The 20,657-nt window shown below is 39.8% G+C and overlaps 1 protein-coding gene across 2 annotated transcripts in view; it reads right to left on the reverse strand.

The window, feature by feature from the left end:
• The window catches only part of Cdh2 (cadherin 2), a 218,186-nt gene that overhangs the window by 166,748 nt on the left and 30,781 nt on the right, over nucleotides 1-20,657 (reverse strand). Inside the window, exon 2 of one of the 2 annotated variants that reach the window (XM_021151003.2) lies at nucleotides 16,814-16,925. In XM_021151003.2, the coding sequence (XP_021006662.1) occupies nucleotides 16,814-16,925 (112 nt within the window). Of the gene's footprint in view, nucleotides 1-10,238; nucleotides 11,207-16,813; nucleotides 16,926-20,657 lie in introns of those variants that run through there. The other variant, XM_021151004.2, reaches the window with a different exon arrangement.

Here is a 20,657-nt window from a genome sequence, read left to right on the forward strand (position 1 = left end):
GGACAAAGGTTTGAGGTAACAGAAAAAGGGATAAAAGAATACTCGACAGATTGGCTGCCATCCTGGGATATCACCAATTTGCTTAGGCCAGAGGCCCAGAAGAATAAGCAAAGTGACCACTATACAAGGTCAGCACACCAAGACACTTTAAAGATACTTTTATATGTCATTGATGGCAGTTCACCTGATTTATTTTTAAATTCACTTGATATATTGTTTAGTTCTTTAAAGGATTTTATGCTATTCTATAAAAGTCTTATTGTGACAGTTCCATATATTTTTAAATTGTCATATTCTGATAATCTTTAAACTTTTAACCACTAGTTTGATGTTGTAGATCTACAGTTATTCATTTGACTTTCCACAGTTAAATGTGGAAGAAAATGAAGCAAATACAGACTGCACCAAGATATGTCATTAGGGTCTGTAAACTCATCACCAAGTCTTGTAATCTTATCTCTTATATAAAGTATCAATATGCATCAAGAACTATGTGGGTTATAGAATGTGTCAAATATAACCTAAAGCCCCCAGTGTTTATTTCTAAGTGTGTATTTTATGCCTACCCTCCAAAGAAGTTTTGCTGTTTGGCTACAATAGTCAAAGTTTTACTCTAATGTAAAGAATTACAAAGCTCAACGAAGGCCCTATTAAGACTCAGCCACAAAATCAGTCCCACAGAAGGCCAGGAAACAGCACAATCTGATGAACTTAGCTGTACCTTCAACAAGCATGTGATGTATTCCACTCTGACCATGGCATAATCCAGAAGCCAATTTGAATTTCTGTTTTGCTTAGATTCAAAATTCAATTTGGAAGATAATTTGAGATGCAATAGCAGGCTCCCCCACCACAATATCTAATTACAACAGACCTTCACATACAGTTTTGTGTGTATCCTGGTCTACTCACGAAGAAGCAATCACCTTTCATTAGGCAACCTCTGTCCTTGTAATATGCAAACAGATCCTAGAATGGCCTCTGTGTCAATTCTGGTTAATAGCCACCTAGATGAAAAATTATTATTTGCATTTCAAATAACATCAAAACCAAGCTGAAGTTCTGCTAAAGCTGAGTAATACTTTTCTCTATAGCAGTTTAACACCACCAGTTTTACATTCTTAAGTCACAGATGCAAGATTTTCAAGACTGCAAATAAAACACAACCACTATATATAAAAGTCTGCCTACAGCTTAAAGAAATATATTTTAATTGTGATAACTGTCAAAAAAACATTTTAAGTAAGTCTTGTGTACAGTTAGTATACAGAACAAAACTAACATATTAAGCTTGTGTTTTACTTAAGGAGAGTCTAGCTTAAGTTATATTCTATTCCGCGAGTTGAAAAATAGAAATTAATGTTATAAACCTAAGTGCCATGCATCTTAGTCATTAGAAATGAGTCATTACAGGGGACCCAGAGTTACCCAAAATGGTGTGCTAAACAACAAGGCAGAGTTTGTCTAATAGCAGGATACTGAGTGCCACCACTTCCCAGACAGTCACGGTGTGTACACCTCTCAGGTGATTATAAGGCAGACAAGAGCCAATCCACACAAAGCATACCAGTATCCAGGTGGAGATCATGCGACCTGCTCAGGGATGCAAAAATCTACAACTCTGTCAAGCCTTTAAAAGGAGAGAGGGACTGGGGGATCCTTCTTGTAACAGGGTCTGGAAGAGAAACACCTAAGCCATGAGTCACAGCAATCCCATGTTCCGATGCGCTAACTACCTTAGAAAGATTTCATTAACTATGTACATCAGTCACAGAGATGGTCACACAAGCTCCTCCACTCACCTGAATCTTCATTTTTAGAAATTGCTGTTCACACTATTTCCTCAGCTAGCCAGACATCTACAGAATGCTCTGAGAAAGCAGATGCTATTTAAGACCAAAAATGCCTTCTAATTTGTTGACCAGATAACCTATATCTAAAAGCTCAAAGGAGTATCCTACGTTAAAGCCCATAACAGTAGCAAGTAGAAAATACTGGAACGATATATTCTGCCAGGAAAAGAGATATTTTTCTTGCATTTCTGTGTGTTTTCTGTCAGGTTTTCAGTCTCTGGCACCATGAAGACTTCACAGTGACTTGTGAAAACCTGGGCCTGGGAGTGAAGTCCCTTATCAGCACACAGCTACTGCTGAAAGACAGTGCCTCCAGTCCACCTAAGCAAAGGCTATAAGGACCCTTGATAGCATCTTCAACATGGCACTTCCCTCTCTGACATGCAGAGTTTATATTAAGATGTGACCTAAAAAAAAAACTCTGGATCTTTACCATTTACACTCAGTGTTATATTTTACAACAAAACCAAAATATTTTGGAGGACATTTGGGGGAAAAGTCCATTTAGAGAGGATGAAGATACACAGGCCATGGCAGGAAAGAAGCCATTCCCAAGGCCTTTTATGACCCGAGAAAGAGTCTCTAGGGCTCCATTAAAATCTCCTTTGACCCGAAAACCTTCTACCACTTCCAAACTAGCATCATGTTTCTGTCTTTCATCTTTCTAAATTTCTAAGTTCTTCACATTAAAAAGCAATCAATATTAGTGTCTGGAAAAACTAATACTCTTCAATATAATTTTTTTGCTTCACAGTGAATCTCCCCGACACACTTTCATACTTGTTTATTTCTTGTGTGCAATAATACCAAGAAGACAAGGGGTTTTGCTCTTACAATATGTAGTGGCAGTACTGGACAGAGCCTGCCATAGTCCCTGCCTTAGACAGCCGACCCTGAGCAGAGCAGCATAACAATCCAGTCTCCTGACGCACAGCAACAGTCTGTATTCCTACCTTAATACTTCTCCCTCTCTTCCCTTTCCAACCACATCCCATGAACTGGCCTCTAATTCCCCAGAAGGCTCAAAGCCTGTGCTCACAACCTCATTGAGATCTTCCGTGGGACCTAGTATCGGTTAGGATGCAACTCACTGCATGTAACAGAAAACTCATCTCACGCTGCCTTACACAATCGATGGAGCTTATCAGCTAACACGACTAGAGACCCAGGGGTAGAAAGAGCTCCTGGATCATATTATTTAAGCAGTTCAGTAATTTCACTTAGGGACAGATTTCTCTCCACTCTACTAGGAAGTGTACAGCTGACAAGGACTCGTGAGAGTGCTTCCTTTTTTTCAACCAAAGAAGAGAAGGAAAGGCAAAGTGCTGGAAGCAGAGATGGACTCATTTTCTCCCGAAGCTGAACCAAGTAACTAGCAGAACATAGCTTCTCAAATACCTGCTGAGGGAACAGCTCTCCACGGAGACTATCATGATGTCCACAACACATGTGATTTCCAGAATGGCAGCCATTTTGTTTGCAGCTATAGATAAGAACATCACTCAAACTTCCCTCTCCACAAATTCACAGAGTACTCTAGTGCCCATCCAAGGTAACTCATTCCCCACTTAGTTGTTCAGGTAACTTGGTCTATATTTCTGATAAGTCTTCTTTAACAAGAACAACTAAATGAAACTTGTGGGGGAGAGCAGGTAGTGATGGGTCTGTCTTGCTGTTCTAGAAAATAACCCAAGTTCAGTTCCCAGCACTGACATAGGGTAATTCATAACCAACTATAACTGCAGCCCTATAGGGCCTGTCACGATTTTCTGACAGTTGTGGACACCTTCTTACAGATGGCATGCACATGCATAAACATAAATTTCAAAAGTAATAATACAAAATATACAGTCTGAACTCATAGATACACTTCTGATATTTGGAAATTTCTCTTCTTCAGAAGGTACTTCTAAACTCTTATCTGAAACATTCATCTTATCTCATGGGATCCCCACTTATGCAAGGAGTCTTCAGGCATGTCTTGTGGTTACGTCACTGTAAATCAGTGCATGCACAAAGACACCAGAGACATGAGTTCAAATCCTGACACCTTGATTTGGAAGATATAAAACCCTGATGAAAAAGATATTATCATTAGTAATCTAGAAAATCTCTTGCTTGAAAAGCATGCATTTTTTGTTGTTTTATACTGCTTGCATAGACTATAACTTCAGTATTTTATAGCAAACAAATGAATTTTTTTTCTGTAGCTAGCTGTAACCAGCTGCTTGCTGCCCCCAGTGAACCACACAGCAAGGCATTGGTCCACGGGGGTTGTGTGTGTCTTCTCTTATGCTTCACAGAAACAAATTTATGCTTCTTAAATAAAAACCAAAAGGCTTGCCATGCAAGCTACTTGGCCCTTTCCATGACCCTTTCCCTAAGAAGCAGAACATTAAAACATATAATAAAACTAAAGCCCTCACAGGTCTAAAAGGCAGACATACAGCAATGAGAACCCCACATAACCTTGAGGACCCTCAGCAGTTCCTCCAGGAAATCGAGAAAGTTTCTGTGGTCACCAGGCAAAGGCATGGAAAAGTGACTTTGTACCCTGCCTGGCATGAAGATTAAAAACCTGAACATGTGTGTATTGGGTGCAAGTCACAAGCAAGGTCTAGGTGCCCAAAATGTTCTATCAAAAGCAGCTCCTGGAGAAGCCCTGATGTCACTGGACTGTGTATGAAGGAAGAAGTTGGAACACAATTCCTGATCCCAATCAGCCGCTTATTCACTGTTGCAGAGTCGTTTTCCCTCTGAGGACTTAGCACTGTGTGGAAACACCTGCATCCCGAACAGCCTGACTTGCAGAGCTCAGAAACTAATATAGCATAAATGAAATTGTTCAAGATGTATGCGGTGCTATGAGAGTGAAACACACATGAATAGTTCTGAATGTCAAAGGCAAGGTGTTCCTTACAAACTTTTACACAGGATTGCTGACATGCCAGGAGACCACAGAAGGCATTACCAACTATTTACAAAAGTGCCCCCTTTTACGTTGTTTCCTTAAATGATTGCTTGGAAAACACTGCTATAAAATCATTCAGGATGAGATAGGTATTTAGGATGTTTAAATGTAAAACTACGAAGACTGAGAGAACAGGAGAGCACAATGGGCCGAGAAATCATGGGCCGAGAAAGCATAGGCCGAGTCTATAATTAGTCACTGCCCAGAACCCCACGCTGGGCCTTTTACAGTAAAGTGGCACTTAGCTCACAAAGGACCATTTCCATACAGTATAAATGCATGAAGCTGCTTCCATGACTTTATGTTACACTGAATGAATGACAAGTCGGCAAAGGATGCCAGGGCAGACCCAAGTGACTGAACTGATGGAATAATTACATACATGCATAATTTGAAAATCTGGAGGATTTGATTTTACAAAAGAATTAAGATGACAAATATTAAATTCTGTGGAGACTCTTCTCTGATAGTTCATTAAGGTACCTCATTATTTTTTTTGCCCTTTAAAATTGCATAGGAAAGCACTTAATGTAAATGGACATCACAAATTATTAGTGTTTTCCATACCCTCACAATTGGCAATAACATTTTCCAAGCAATTTTCTTCATGCAGAGAAACTTGCTGAATGAATCTACATAACACGAATATTTCCTAGGTCCCAAGAATTCCCCCTATTTCCATACCTTTCTTAAATATACAGTTCATGCTAAATTTGATAAGACTTTGTTTTGAGGTTCCTTTTGAAATTCAAAAATTACATGATAATTAGTGGGCCCTGTTGTGTAAGTTCTGAGAATATAATATGACAGAGTGCTTGCTAACTGAGGCCAAGTATAGAGGAGAAGAGAACTTCTGGAAGGCCAGCTGATTCCCAGTTACATATCACAGGCAGAAAGGTCAGCTAAGTGCGGCTTCCCCACCCCACCAACAGTGCCTTTGCTTAGACTACACCTTCTGCAGGTAAGCAAAACAGCCAGGTTTGAGGGAGGTTCAGCACCAAGAATTGGCTGAGATCAGGGATAGAGAGATGGCTCAGTGGTAAGAGCACTTGCCCTTTCAGAGGACCTAAGTTGGTTCCCAGCACCTACATTAGGAGAGTAACTCTAGCTCCAGGTGATCCCCATACACCCTCCCTGGCCTCTGTGGGCACTCACACCCTTGTACTATACATCCATTCAGACACAGACACATAAATAAAAAGAAAATATTCTTTTTAAAGAGACAGAGAAATAAAACTTATGGGCTATTTTCATTAGTTTCCTTCTTTTATCCTAATGGTCATAGAGCAAGAAAAGAACCAGTCTTCATTAACTTAACACTTTCATTAGAACATTTCATTTCACTAGTCTTCTTATTTGAAAGAAATAGATGCTCAGATGCTTAAAATAAAACTAATTAAGAGTGTATACAAGATATCATTTGAACCAGATGTTAGGAGAACCCACTTATCTAAGGATGAGAGTAGATTCTACCTAAAAGGCAGGGAGGAGGTAAATCTACAACGTCCACTATTTCCACGCGTGGACTAGTGTGGTTTGACCTCTAAACATGGAACACAGATGGGTGGAAGCACCCGATTCCTGTTGCTGAAATGCATACCAAAGCCAACTGTGTTAGTGTCGTTGCTGTCGGTGCTGCTACCTTTACCATCCTGACCATTAGAATGATGCTAGTAGACATCATGTGAGTACCCAAAAGTCTATCATAAAACCATGGCTGCTGGCCCATCATATGTTCCTGAGGTAACTAACACATTCTAAAATTTGAACATTAATGGTCCTGGAGTTTAAGAAGATAAAATAACGGAACTTTGGGACAGTTTCTTGCTGTGTTTTATTTTGTTGTTTTTTTTTTTTAATACAAAACTTAGAAACAAAAATTGAACTAGGGAAAATGAGCATGAGTCAAGCGAAGTTATAGAGCAAGCAAAGGAAAGATATCACAACCAAGTGCATTAGTTAAAGGGGTCTTACTTGCTTTAATGGAAACCTTCCACCCATGTGGAATACATCTTGGCACAGGGAACTCCTCCTAGAAAGGGCATGAGGTGGGGCCATCCAAGGACTATTAACACAAGTTTTAAAAAGTGATTCAACTTTCAACTTCACTCTAAATTCATCACAAAGAATGGACACCGCATTAATGTTAATCCCATTTGGTAGGGCACCTAAAAAGACCACCTTCTCACAAAAATAATGCAGTTCAGCATCCACAAACATCCACAAAAGGAATCGTATGACCCAAAGAAGGAAGCATTCCAGAGGATGCTATGAATGACTTCCCTTCCACAAGAGGAAGTGTGACCAGAGTTATCTGCAAAGGCTCAACAACCAGAAATTTAAAATAAAGCCTCAGGGCTGGAGAGACGGCTTATCATGGAAACCCTAGGCAAAAAAAGACAGAGATACATAAAATACATTAAATTGGAGGAGAACCTGGAAGGAGTTGGGGAAGGCATAGATTATAAAAATGTTAGAGGCTGGAGAGATAGCTATGGGATTAAATGCACTGGGCACTCTTCAATAAATCCAGGATTCAATTCCCAGAACCCATACGGAGCAATAATATCTGAATTCCAGACACAGGGTATTTGATGCCCTCTTCTGCTACACAGGATCCTGCATGCATATAGGGCACATAAGCTCCTACAACCTCATACAAATACACATAAATAATAAAAATGCTACAAACCTTCAAAAACCCAAACCACTGGCTGTCTCTATAAGACAAAGCCCAAAAGGCCCTGGGTTCAGGGGGCAGGAGAGGAGAAGACAAATGAAAGTGCAGACTTCTGTAAATAGGAGGGTCCTCGTGGTTACAAAGCAATGTGTCTATATCAATAAATACAGTTAGGCATGAATCTTTGTTTTATATCCTGCTATTCTAGGGACAGTCGCCCATTGGTATGAATGCACACTAAGCATATGCTTTTGACAAAGAGCTGCACTGTGAATATTCTTGGGTAAAGTTCATACTGCGCTGAGCATATTCTCTTCCCTCCTTTCCCATTTCTCATCTCATGACCCTGTTGGTCCCCTGGGCCCTACAGTTTGGCTTTGATTCTAATTCCATGCCATATGTACATATACAATTTATGTATCTCCATAAAAATGTAAAAGCCACATTTTTTGATAGCACATGTGATTCTTAAAAGCAGGTTATTTTCTATGTGTTAAAAGAAAGACTTTTCAGAAAGAGATCTGAAGTGGCAGGAACTGAGATGCTCTGACTCTTGTTTCTGCCTTTGTGCTTCAGCTGTAGGCACACACTGTCTCCAATGCCTGGCATTAAGAAATTCTACTCCGTGGAAAGCATGGGCCAAGGATTGGAGTGTAGTCTTAGCAAATGTGTGAAGTTGCTGTAAGCTGAAATCCATCATTTCTTCTCAATCACTTCATAATTTAGAGAGGGAGAGAGAAGGTGAAGAGAGAACGGCAAGGGTTCCTTTTTCAATTTGATTGTTATCTGAAAGTTGTTTATTTCTTTTGTTTGCTCCTCTATTCAATTGGCTCCTTATAAAATAAATTCGGGAATATTTTCCTAGGGCTACTGAGTATCTGTCATGTCACCGGGTCTCTATATATTGTGGAGCTAGGCTCTTTATTAGAGAAGACTCAAGTTATATGTCTAGCATTTGCATAAAAAATAAATCTTACCAGTCAAGATGGAAATAAGTTTGTTTGAGAGTCAGGGAGGGGCCTGAGTTAATTTCAACTCTATCCAGAGCTAAAATAACGTTGCCATAAATAATGCCAGTCCTACCTAGAAGAGCCGAACCTGCATCAAAGCCAGGAGGAGTGCCATGGTCACACACATCAGGGCACAAAGTATTAAGTTCTACTGGGAAAAAAACCTCAGTTTTCTCTCTTTTAAAGACAAGAGTGACCTAAAGAGCTCAAGCACCATGGAAAAAAAAAAAACTGTTTGATGTTCAGCCAAGGGCCCTGGAGGAATGAAGGAGCCCAGGCAATCATGCCCATGTGTGTTAAGAATAATGGAATTCAAGTCACTCTCACGAGGATTTTTCATCTCTGTTAATCACCATCCCCTGGCTTATTGAAAAGGGCCTACTGTGTGTTAAATGTTCAAGACACTTTTCAGAATAATAGTAATAAAAATGATCAAAAGCAATGACCACAGAGGATAAGGGACTATACTAGTAAACTGTGCTATCAATGGTATACAAGGTAAAAATTTTAGAAACATGATTCTGTTACAGTTTTTGAGAAGTCAGTTTTTTAACAAAATGCTCTAAAAATGGAACGGATACTATGCTGGAATGAGGAGAGAGCGGTAGCAATATATCCAGAAACTGGGTAACCATCTGTTAAAGATACCTTACCTATGAAATTACTGTTTGCATCATGGAATACCACAAAGGTTTCATTTTTATGCTCTTTGCCATTTCTTTAGAGGAAGTCTGCTGAAATAAACCAGAAGGCTGGAATGAGGACCTGTAGCCACCTGAGGAGCCATAACCAACGGCCTTGGAGGGGGTCCAAATGCAGGTGTGTAAAGCACAGGCAGCATGGCGAGCAGTCCGGGTTCCAGAGCTCCACCTCATCTCATTTCTCAAGCCACTGACTCCTGTCTACTAGACTGTGGCATTTTCCTTCCACTGGACTCATTTCCTTACCATAAAAACATTTAGTATCTATTTAAAAATGATCCCCCATGTGTAGCCACTTTCCCCTCTAACGTCTACTCAGTGCTCCCTCCCCCCCATGGAAAATTTAAACTTTTTGCAATGTCTCTCCTCTACTTGACTGTATAATATACACACCAGCAGGATTTTCAGTGAGCCATCAGTGAGAATGCTTCAAGTGTCTATCAACAGATAGATCATAACAGAATGGATGAATACACACACTACAGTGTGTGTGCATATATAACCACATATTCCACCATATGTGTGAATTGGTTCATAGCATGCATACCATTCACCAGAAGAAGGAGTGAGCTTCAGATGGCATATCCAGAGCTTTCAAGAATTACCTGAGTTTTATGTTGTGTGAAATAAGCAACCAGGAAAGTTTGCGTGATGGAAGTCAGACAAAAGGAGAGGGACAGTGCTTTTTGGAGAAAATCTCTTTTGTTTTGCTGTAGTAGATCGGTCTGGAAGTTCGAGGATCTAGTGCTTATACTACTCCATGAATATACTAGGCAGTACCATCCATACCATCCAGTCACTTGAAAATGGTGGATTTCATATTATGTGACTTTTACTTCGCATATAATTCTTATAAAATCGAAATCCAAGCCCTGTTCCCACCTCCTTGTCTCTGTTACCCTCACAGTAGCCACCCTCAGGCCTCTCCTCCTCCTGTCTTTTCTCAGTGTCATAGCCAGTCTGATCCTGTTCTGAAGTCAGATCATGTCCTCCCTCTGCTGAAAGCCCTCCAAACCTCTTTACCTCTTCTTAGTCAAAGCCAAAATCCTTATGACGACGGTCCACAAAGCCTCACACAAAGGGGCTGTTACTACAGCGACCTCATTTCACCTCAGCCCCTTCCTGTCTTCATCTGGACAGCCAGGAACTCTCCTTCAGGCCCTAATAAGAACTGTTTGCTGTTTTTAACGGTCTTCCTCACCAGGATCTATAGCTGTTGGACAATACAATAGCAAAATTCTAACTTAGTTTTCTTATACCCTGACCCTGCTACTTAAACTGCCAAAGCACACATTCTCCATGTCCTGGTCCTGCTACATCTGTCTCATGGCACTGATTTCTGCCAAGCATACACAGATACTGAGAGATGCTGGCTACGAGGACAGACAGATAGCATAGATACTGATAAATGCTGGCTATGAGGACAGATAGCATAGATACTGAGAGATGCTGGCTATGAGGAACAGACAGAAAGGTTTTCTCTGACATTATGAGGATAACTCTGTAAAATATTTAGGAGCCTGCTTGTTAGTCTCTCCTGATTTAAATAGCTCTTCCAAATTGCTCAAGGCTGGGAATACCTGAAAAAGTAGCTAAAATAGGAAGCATACTCCTGGACAGGCTTGTTACCATTTTTATTGATAAAACGGGGTCTAAAATACACTAAAAATATTAGAAAAATTTCCAAACGGGAAATAATGTCTAAATGGCCATAAAAAGGACAAAGGTCTCCAATTTCTTTTATTTGTTATATAATTAATTATATTGTTCTAAGAAAAGAAACTTACCAGGGCTTGTAAGCTGGCATGGCAGGTGAAAGCTCCAGGGATGCTAGGCTGAGGACCCAGAGACAGAAGAATCAGCCAGAGGCTCAAGGCCTAGCTAACCTGGAGAATACAGTATGACAGAGACAAGACAGGCCCTGCCTTAACAAGGTAGACAGAGACAACTCCAGCAAGTTATCCTCTGAGCTCCAAGCATAATCCATGCCCTCTCTGTCTGTCTGTCTGTCTGTCTGTCTGTCTCTCTCTCTCTCTCCCTCTCTCTCTCACACACACACACACACACACACACACACACACACACATACACACACACACACACGCGCGCGCTCGCTCGCGCACACAGAGTACTGGGGAGAATGGGGGCAGGATGTAAACATATAAAAAAATAAATGAATCATTTTAAAACTATGTTGTTAAAAAGGCCCTGAGCTGGGGGTGGCATACGCCTTTAATCCCAGCACTAGGGAGGCAGAGACAGGCAGATTTCTGAGTTCGAGGCCAGCCTGGTCTACAAAGTGAGTTCCAGGTCAGCCAGGACTATACAGAGAAACCCTGTCTCGAAAGAAAAAAAAAAAAAAGGCCCTGAGTTTCAAAAACAAAAATGCTACTGTCATGAGAAATGATCACCAAGGATGCACCCAGTTGCTTATCAAGAACAGAGAGAACAATTCCCATGCTTTGTGCCATTTCCCACAATCCATCACACGCCAGAGGACTGTAAAGGCCTGCGTGGCTTTATCAACAAGAGCTTTATAAAGCTATAGAGTTCAAATATTTTCAAATATTTTACATATTAAATAAGAACAGAATTTACCAAAATAATCATAACAGTGTGTCATGAACAAGTTTCTGTTAAAATCTGGTGAGACATGCCATTCCAAGGCACTAATATTATTTTTAAATATAGTACAGCAAGTGCTGGGGGAGGGTGGTTTAGTCAGTAATAGGACTCACCACCTAAGAGGACCCAAGCTTCAATCCTCAGGCATGGTTAAAAGCTTGACTAAAGAGCAAGCAATTGTACCGATGGCAGGTAGAGACAGGCAGATCCCTATTCCGCATTAGCTAACCTGAGAGCCTTGGTTCATCATGGCATGGTGAGCAAGGTGGAAAGCAAGTGAGGCAAATACCCAAGGATGACCTTTGTCCTTTACACACACATACATTCCCCCCCCCACACACACAGCCCCTTTACACAATAACATGTGCGCGCGCGTGTACACACACACACACACACACATACACACACACACAGTGTTCTAGCCCTATCCTCCTACTACACAAACTAAAACTATTTCTGTCATGTTGTCTGTAGCTAACATCCTTCAGCCCCATGTTAATGCAGAACAGGCCTGATCAGCAAGCCAACTAATCGGAATGAAATCCTATTGAGTTGAACAGAGTCATCACGAGCTTCCCAAAGGCTGTGCAACAGTATAGATTACTGAACATATTCATGGTAACTTCCAGTTGCTGTCTCTGTTAACCAGCTCTGGAGGAGCTGACTTGGTGAAACCCATGCAAGACATACAAGGAGACCCCTCTTGCCTGGCACACTGAAAACCCTATCATCCTCTGCAATGTCAAGCTGGTTGTTGTTGCTGTGTCAGACACTGTGGACATAAGGAAGATAGTAATTCCTTTCTTTTCAAGCAATGCACTCACACAAAGCTTTCTTTCTAGTTTAGTGGAGTTTAAATTAAATAGTATCTTCCAGAGCTCAATAATTTTCCTGATAAGTAGGCATGTATAAATGACAGAGAAAAATTATTAAGAGACATATATCTAGACAGACAGACAGACAATAAAGAGAGAGACAGAAGGAGAAAGAGGCAGGTATTGTTTATGTGATTGTCTTCAAATCTACCCAGCAACATGTAAATCATTATGTCAGGAGAGGAAGTAGATCTCCTATAAGCTTGGCACAAGACACCTGGATACGTGGACTAGTTCCCTAGAACCTCCCCCATCTCTGTGGTGGGCCTTTTTTTTTTTTAATTATCATCATCATCAGAACTAGGTTAGGGGAAAAAACCTGAGTTTTAATTCCAGGTCTGCAGCTATCAGACTAAGGAGCTATGTAATCATGGGCAAGCCTATAATCTCTCAGAGCTCTAATTTGCTTGTCTGGAAAATGAGAGCGTTGGTAATAAGTGCTTTGAAACTGGAATAGGAAAATGTAAAGTAAAAATGACTCCCTAAACACGATAGATCTGATCCTAATTCATGAAGGCAAACATATACCTCATAGGATTGAAAACTGCTTTGCACCAGAAAAGATAAAATAAATCTAGAAAACATTACAAAATTACATGGTGATGAAGATCTTAAAATGAAATAACATACTTTTAATCTTAAAAAAAATTATCCTACAAAGAACATTTTCCCAGGGCTGGAGAGCAGAGGTCAATGGGCAGAGACTTTCACTGAGGACCGGAGTTTGGATCCCCAGAAATGAAACAAAGTAGTGAGCACCTGGAATCCCAGTACAGGGAGACGGCGAAGGAGAAGCAGAAGCCTTGGACACTCGCAGTACAGCTACCCTGAGACAACCAGCAGGAGCAGGAAATACAGTCTCCAGCAAGATGGAAGGCAAGGAGCAACACATGAAGCTATAACACGGCAAGGCGGGCACATGCACACATGCACACACACACTTAGAAAGAACATTAATCTCCATCGCCCAAATTCTACTTTTCCTTTGACCTGGAAATTCTACTTTGATCAAGTTCCAGAAGACGATGTCCCTAAAGAAACATTAACTTTCTCTGAGATCTTCACAGCAGCACTATGCATCAGAGAAGAAAATTGGAAACAACCTATATGTTTAAAAATAGACACACAGCTTAAGAAAAGTCTGGTTTTGCTAACAACACTGAACTGAAGCCTAAATAAAATGGCTACATAGCTATTTAAAAGAATTGTGGACTCTCTTTAATGAGCTAAAGTATTCAAATACTATGAAAGGGAAGGCGAAGGATGAGCATAAGTCACATCATTCTCTTCATGGTTTTACAAAACTACAAACTTACGAAATCTGGAAGAGACACTGGAGTGCCTAACTGGTTCTTGCAATGTGTTGTCTGATGAATGAACGGGATGATGGGGACAAGTTGTCCTTTAGTGACTGTCCATGCCACATCCTCTGTGGCTTCCCTAACGTCATCTCAAGTCTGTAAGGAGAGCTTAATCCTTTCCAAGCACCTTTGTGAAGATTACTACTCAACTGTGGAAAAATGATCAGCAGCCCTATACTAAACACCAAGACTCTTAAGTCTTTCCTGAACCTTTATATGTCATTCGTGTCCTGTGACATCACAGCATGCAATGGGTGAACCACTGTCCTCTTGAAAAATGTCATCAGTAAGAAACCAAAGGAAATACCAAGAATGATGTTATCGAATGTTGAAAATACAGAATTAAAATGACTGGCTAGAATAACAAAACTGATTCTAGCTTTAAAGGACACATATATGCTACAGGATTTAGAAAGGAATGTTCTGCAACTAAGGCAAGACAGCACAATGAAAATAAGATGAAGTTCAATGGTGGTAATTCATTAATTTTCATATGGTGGAACACCCCAATCTGCCAACGGCTTGGGAAAGGGTCAAGGACTTTCACGGACAGTTGTTTCTTTAAACCTTACAGATCACTAGCACACAGCAGAAGCAATCACCCTCACTGGCTTAGCAATGTCATGTGTATAAAGTAAATTGAATTACTGCAGTATCCAAACTAATGCATTTAATTATGGCATGGCATTTGGCTTCCGTGAATGGCACAGCTTTGGATTATCAGCCTACTAAAGACTGCAAAAATATATAGAAGATAAAGCCTTGCAAGCATCTATGGTCAGCTCTCTGACAGGACAATAACTGGCGAGTCTTGGAAAGACAAGTCTACTGCTCCTCAGAAGTGTGAGTGAGTCCCTTCCTTTCCCAGAGTTACTCTCTTCACAAGTGGGCGTTTTAAAACAGAATTCCTTGAGCTTTCGGATGGTGGTATGTACTTTAACATCTTCTAAGAAGGATAAAGAAACCAGTAATGGTATAGCCTGAGGAAAACAACACACTATCATATATTCTTTTCTCATGACGGATGGCTGGCATTAAAAGCCAAAACTAGTTTGAATCTTTCATAATTGCAATGTCAGCAGAAATCACAAGTGTCAAGGTTATAGTAAAGAGACATGAGCAAAAAGATAAGTCCTATTTCTTCTGTTACTAGCATTATTGAATAACCAGAAAATGAGCTCTCATTTTAAAAACTATTCAAAATGCCCAAGTAATTAATTTTAAGTCTATGGTTTCACATGACAGACTATGTGCCTATTTGTAATAAACAAATTAAAGGCTCATTGAAAAAGGCATTACTCACTAAAAATCACAAGGATACAATGAAAAATTGCAACCTAATTCCCTAAAATTTCTTTTTTGCCTAGCAGAACTATTTCTCAATCATGTCAATATAGTTTGTGCACTTATGGATTATCTTTTCACTAAACAGATTCTAGGATACTACTTAGTAATTTGCAGATTCAAAGAACATGGAAAGTATGCAGGACTTCAAGATTCTCGTTGAGATAATGTTGACACACTATGATTTGTATTAAGCCACCGTCAAGTCACTCATTGCCCACTAGATAAGAGCGATCCAGTGTTGTGACAGTTTTACACTCGCTCATTAAAAGAACATGTAATGAGGCAGGGACAGGAGGATGCTTTTGAGAAAATTAAAAATCAACTTCAGAAAGACCACATAGGTGGGAGCAAATCATAATTTAAATAGAAACTAAAATAAAATGTAAGTTGCATGAAAGAACTTCCTTAGCTAAGGGGCCATTTACATTTCAAAGTCCTCTGCCTCCAGGATTCTTAGGTATTAGAGCACCAGGTTTGTCACTGCCATGGAGACACTTCAATTAAGGCTATGTGGTAGAGCTCTGTGCAAATTAATTAGCTGAGGTTAACAAATTTTCTAAATGCAGTTCTATCAGACACCTTTAGATATGGGCAAGATTTGAAGGGAAGGAAAATTTAAACGGGACTCACTGATCAATTCTTGCTTTCATATTTCAATAGCACTTATGCAATGATAAATGTGCTCATGGCAATACTGCAATGCTCTCCCCACTTTTATTTCTTTCCCACTGAAACTAAAGGAAGGGGCTTTAAAGTTTGTTTTTGGTAGGTTTTATTTCTGATTTTGATCTAGTCTTGTTGGCAAGAGTTCTCACACAGTAACCATCATGAACTTGACCATATTTACGTGAAAAATGAGTCTGTATCTGAGATTCACATACGCTCTATATAGATGAGCTTTCTAGTACTTTCTATAAACAATGCCGTAATAAAAACACAGATTCCATCTGAGACTCTACTTGTTGAATTTGTTTACTATAATGTAGCTGAAATATTAGAATTGAGCATGTTTTAATCCAAGTTAGTATTTGTAAGACCCTTTCTGAAATTCAAAGAAATCATTTTTGACCCTTAGAATCAGATTTCTAATAAATATCGTTCTTCAGACTACATGAAATGTCTGCAGAAAAAGCAGAGAGAGCATCTGTCTAAAGTTTCTTAGTATAAACTGAACAAGGAAGAAACATGAAAATCTCCACAAGGTCAGGAGCCTTCCAACAATATACATAGGAAATATATAAGCTTCTCTTTAGCCCTGTGATAAACTCCCTGGGGTCTCATTAGGGAGACTGTGAAAATCTCACACTCCCTCTGCCACAGAGATGATTCAGAGACATTCTGAAGAACTCTAAACACACTGTAAAGGCAAGCATTTCTTTTAAGATAGTACCATTGAGAAGGGGCTGTCCTTCGTGCACATCCTTCGGTAAGACTGCGCTGTAAACATCTTCAGGAAATCCAGTCTTGCATAATGCAATTTCACCAGAAGCCTCCACAGACGCCTGCAACACAAGAGAAAAATGTGGGCAATGATTGCTGCCTCCTTCTACTAAGAAACAGTCCTCTTGGCATCCAGCCCCATTTTTTTCAGCTATCTTGTACAAATAACCTCTGTTTCTGAAGGGTTACAATTAGAATGTAGAGGGCAAAGGGTTAATCTTTTTGATAATTGGAGTTGAAGGGACAAATCCCACTTGTCTATTCCTATAAAATCGACATAATATACATTCCAGGTTTTTCTAAGGACTGACCATTTCCATTAAAATGGCCATTGTGAATGAAGAGGGCCAAGAGGGTGTGGAGCTAGGAGTCAGCCAAATAGTCCATGGGGCCCACACATCACCCATAGTAACTAGAAGGCTCATGGGGGGGGAAAAACATACATTCAAGCATATACATTCCATCCAGTCTTCATGATGTCTGCTTCAACACTCTTTGTTAATGGAAAAACTTTATAGTAAATTCATTGCAGGATAAATAATACATGCTAAGTCAAACCAAACAATGTCAAATATATAATCCTTATTTCAAAGGATAGGGCTATATTAAAACTATAAAAATCAATTCAGTTAAGATTCTTTTTTTATACTTAAGAAAGTAGTTATAAGTATTTTTTCATCTTTGTCTGTATCAATGTACAGTTACTCATGGGGTGCTTAAAACTCAGTTACTCAAAGGGGTGCTGAACTTATCATCACCATCCCCACGACTACCCCTGGCTTCATCGGTCCAATCTCAGGATGTTTAGACTTTTCCTATTCTTATTAACTACAGGATGAATGGTCAAGCACAGAAGTAGGAAGAATACTCAAAGCTCATCAACTATCCAGTAGACAGAGTGTTAAGAATAGTCCTTAAAATGCCAGGGCCAAGAAGTGGGAGTGGGTGGGGGAGCGTGTGGGGGACTTTTGGGATAGCATTGGAAATGTAAATGAAATAAATACCTAATAAAAAAATTTGAAATGTAAAAAAAAAAAAAAAAAGAACAGTCCTGAAGGGTAATAACACAACAAATCAAAAAGAAACCATCATTGCTTCCCAGTCCCAAACCCAAAGAGACATAACTCCAAACAGGTGATGGATGAAGCAATACAATCTATTTTCTTAATTAAAAGAATCCATGAATTACACATATGAAGTTTGAAAATAGTGATGTTGCAAAAAGCCACTCATCTAATAGCTAATCGGCTTTTTTCATGTCTAAGGAAATAAAAAAGTAAACAAATTTACCATATATTCAATAATGCACAGTATTTAATCTGCAAATATTATTCGAAGCAACTAGAGAGATTGCAGTTTAGCTTTTTGGCGGTAGATTTTGATTGTCATCCAGACAAAATATAGAGTCAACTAGAGAACCATTATGGTACACTTTTGAATAAATCTGTAAGGACATTCACAAAGAGGATCAACTGAGGGGGAAGAAGCAGGCTGAATGTTGGTGGCCCCACTCCATGAGCTAAAGGAAACAGATAGTTAAGTATACCCCTCCTTTCTCTTTGCTTCCTTTCTACTGTGAAGACCAGCCTCAGTCACAGATAATACCTGTGTGCCACTCTGTCCAAGTATAAGGTGATCAATTGCCATGGAGAGACACTTAGAAAACCAGGAGCCTACATAATGGTTCCTCCACCCAGTCGCTTCTGTCAGGTACTTTAGTCAAACAGACAAAGGAGAAGCAGTACAAAATGCATCACATTCATGGCAGGTTCAAGTGAAGTATATGTGAAAAGAGAACGTATAAAATCAGGGATAGAGAACCCTAGCACTTTATCTAAGAGTGGGTGTAGAAACTGGAGGTACAATTTGGCAAAGTCTGTAGAGGATGACTATGGCTGCCCCCTCTACTGTACTATGTTCCCAGAGAAGCCCTCACCTGGGTGCCCTAGTAGATATATATATAGAAGTTCACTAAGGCATGGCTGTTTCTGCACTTATAGAACATCCATCAACAGGAAATGGACCTTTTCTCACACTCAAAAAGAGAAATATCCAACAATGTTAAAAGAGAAGAACTGGACAACATGTATCCACATAGGAAACTTGTGGAAAGGACAACAACATAACATGCAACAAGAATCAGTACCTTAAAGTCATACACAATGTGGGGAGAGAAACTTAATTAGACATCAAGCTCAGCACTAGCATTATTTCGAGTAAGTAAAAAACACATTTGTGTGGCATTCAGGGTTAAACCTGAAGGCTAAGCACATGGCAGTAGGAGTCTCTCTTAGAAATAAATAATTAATAAAAATGAGAATGGTGATTCCACTTATACAAAATTTCATCACAAAGATAGTCAATACTATGGACCCATACAAATGGAAGGAGAATTTTAAGAGAGACAAGGAAATAATAGCAGCCATCCCCAGAAAGAGAAGGCTAGGACATGCAACAGGAAAAAAGGCATACAGATGGCTTCAAATTTATCCATAGTAACTCATGTCTTCTGTAAAGCAGGAGAAGCAGCAAGGTAAGATGGAAAGGCTCGTATGGGCATGTGGGTGGGTACAGCCTGCATTGTTTCCAATATGCCCCCATGCTATCAATTTCATAAGACAAGAGACACAACTCAGTGCCAAGTGAGAAGTAAGAAGGGAGGTCTCCCACACTTGAGTTTGTGAAGCAAGAAGGTGTTATAGTACTATACTCCTGCAGAAAGCAGTTACATATATCCTGAGACAGAGAAGATATTTGGTAAAAGGAAAGCTTAGCTCACCAAAACAAGTGAACAGATCTCTCCAGTCTGAAATATTAAGGGGAGAGATGTGCCATAAGCCTGTATCCCATTGCAATGTTAGGAATTAGCCTCTTCTCCCCCAGCACAAACTTAAAACCATGTGGGAGCTGTGGCAGGTTCTTGTCAAGGGACATGGCAGAACTGGAGGGGTGACCAGACAAGAGCAACCTGTGAAAGACAAGGCAAGAACATTCCCATTTGAGCCTTTATACTGGTGTGTGTGTGTGTGTGTGTGTGTGTGTGTGTGTGTGTGTGTGTGCAGTTGAAGAGAGAAGCTCTTCATGACTGGTGAAGTCTAAAGACTGTGGACAAATGAGTGCTTTGCTTCAACTCTAAAATTCACGTGTTTACCTATGAGAAGAACTGGCACCAATAATACTCTCGTCCAATCTCACAGGCTCCTTCAAGGTCATCAGGAATAAGGGGGATGTTATCTTCTAATTGTTTAGTCTCCTTTACATCAAAGAAAAGCATTTCACTCTGCTGCCATTTTCCTGGTCTTCTGCTATGCCGGGATGTCTGCTTGCCTCATCTGCCCATGAGAATGACAGCACAGCAGTAATAAAGAGCATCCCTCACAGCCCTTACTGCTCATGACAGACACCAGGGGAGCCCTGTGTTAACGGAAGGATTTTATGTCCACTTCCAACAACTACTTAATTATTCTTCCCTAAGACAAAAAGGATCCGCAAAAGGCATGCTGCTACTAAACCACGTAAATATTTCTATCACTGTATCTATGTCAAATTGGACATGGTAGTGTATGACCATAATCTCTGGACTTGGGAAGTAGATATAGAAAGGTCAGGAGTTAAAGGTCACTCTCAACTACATAGCAAATTTGAGGCTAGCCTGGGCTATATAATATATACTTATAAATACTTGTATGTATGTATACATGAATGTATATATATATATATATATATATATATATGTATCTGTGACATCTTTTTTTCCTTTTCAAACTAACAAAGTCAATATGTTAAATAAACAC

This window comes from Mus caroli, chromosome 18 (assembly GCF_900094665.2).
Source record: "Mus caroli chromosome 18, CAROLI_EIJ_v1.1, whole genome shotgun sequence".
Lineage (NCBI taxonomy): Eukaryota > Metazoa > Chordata > Mammalia > Rodentia > Muridae > Mus > Mus caroli.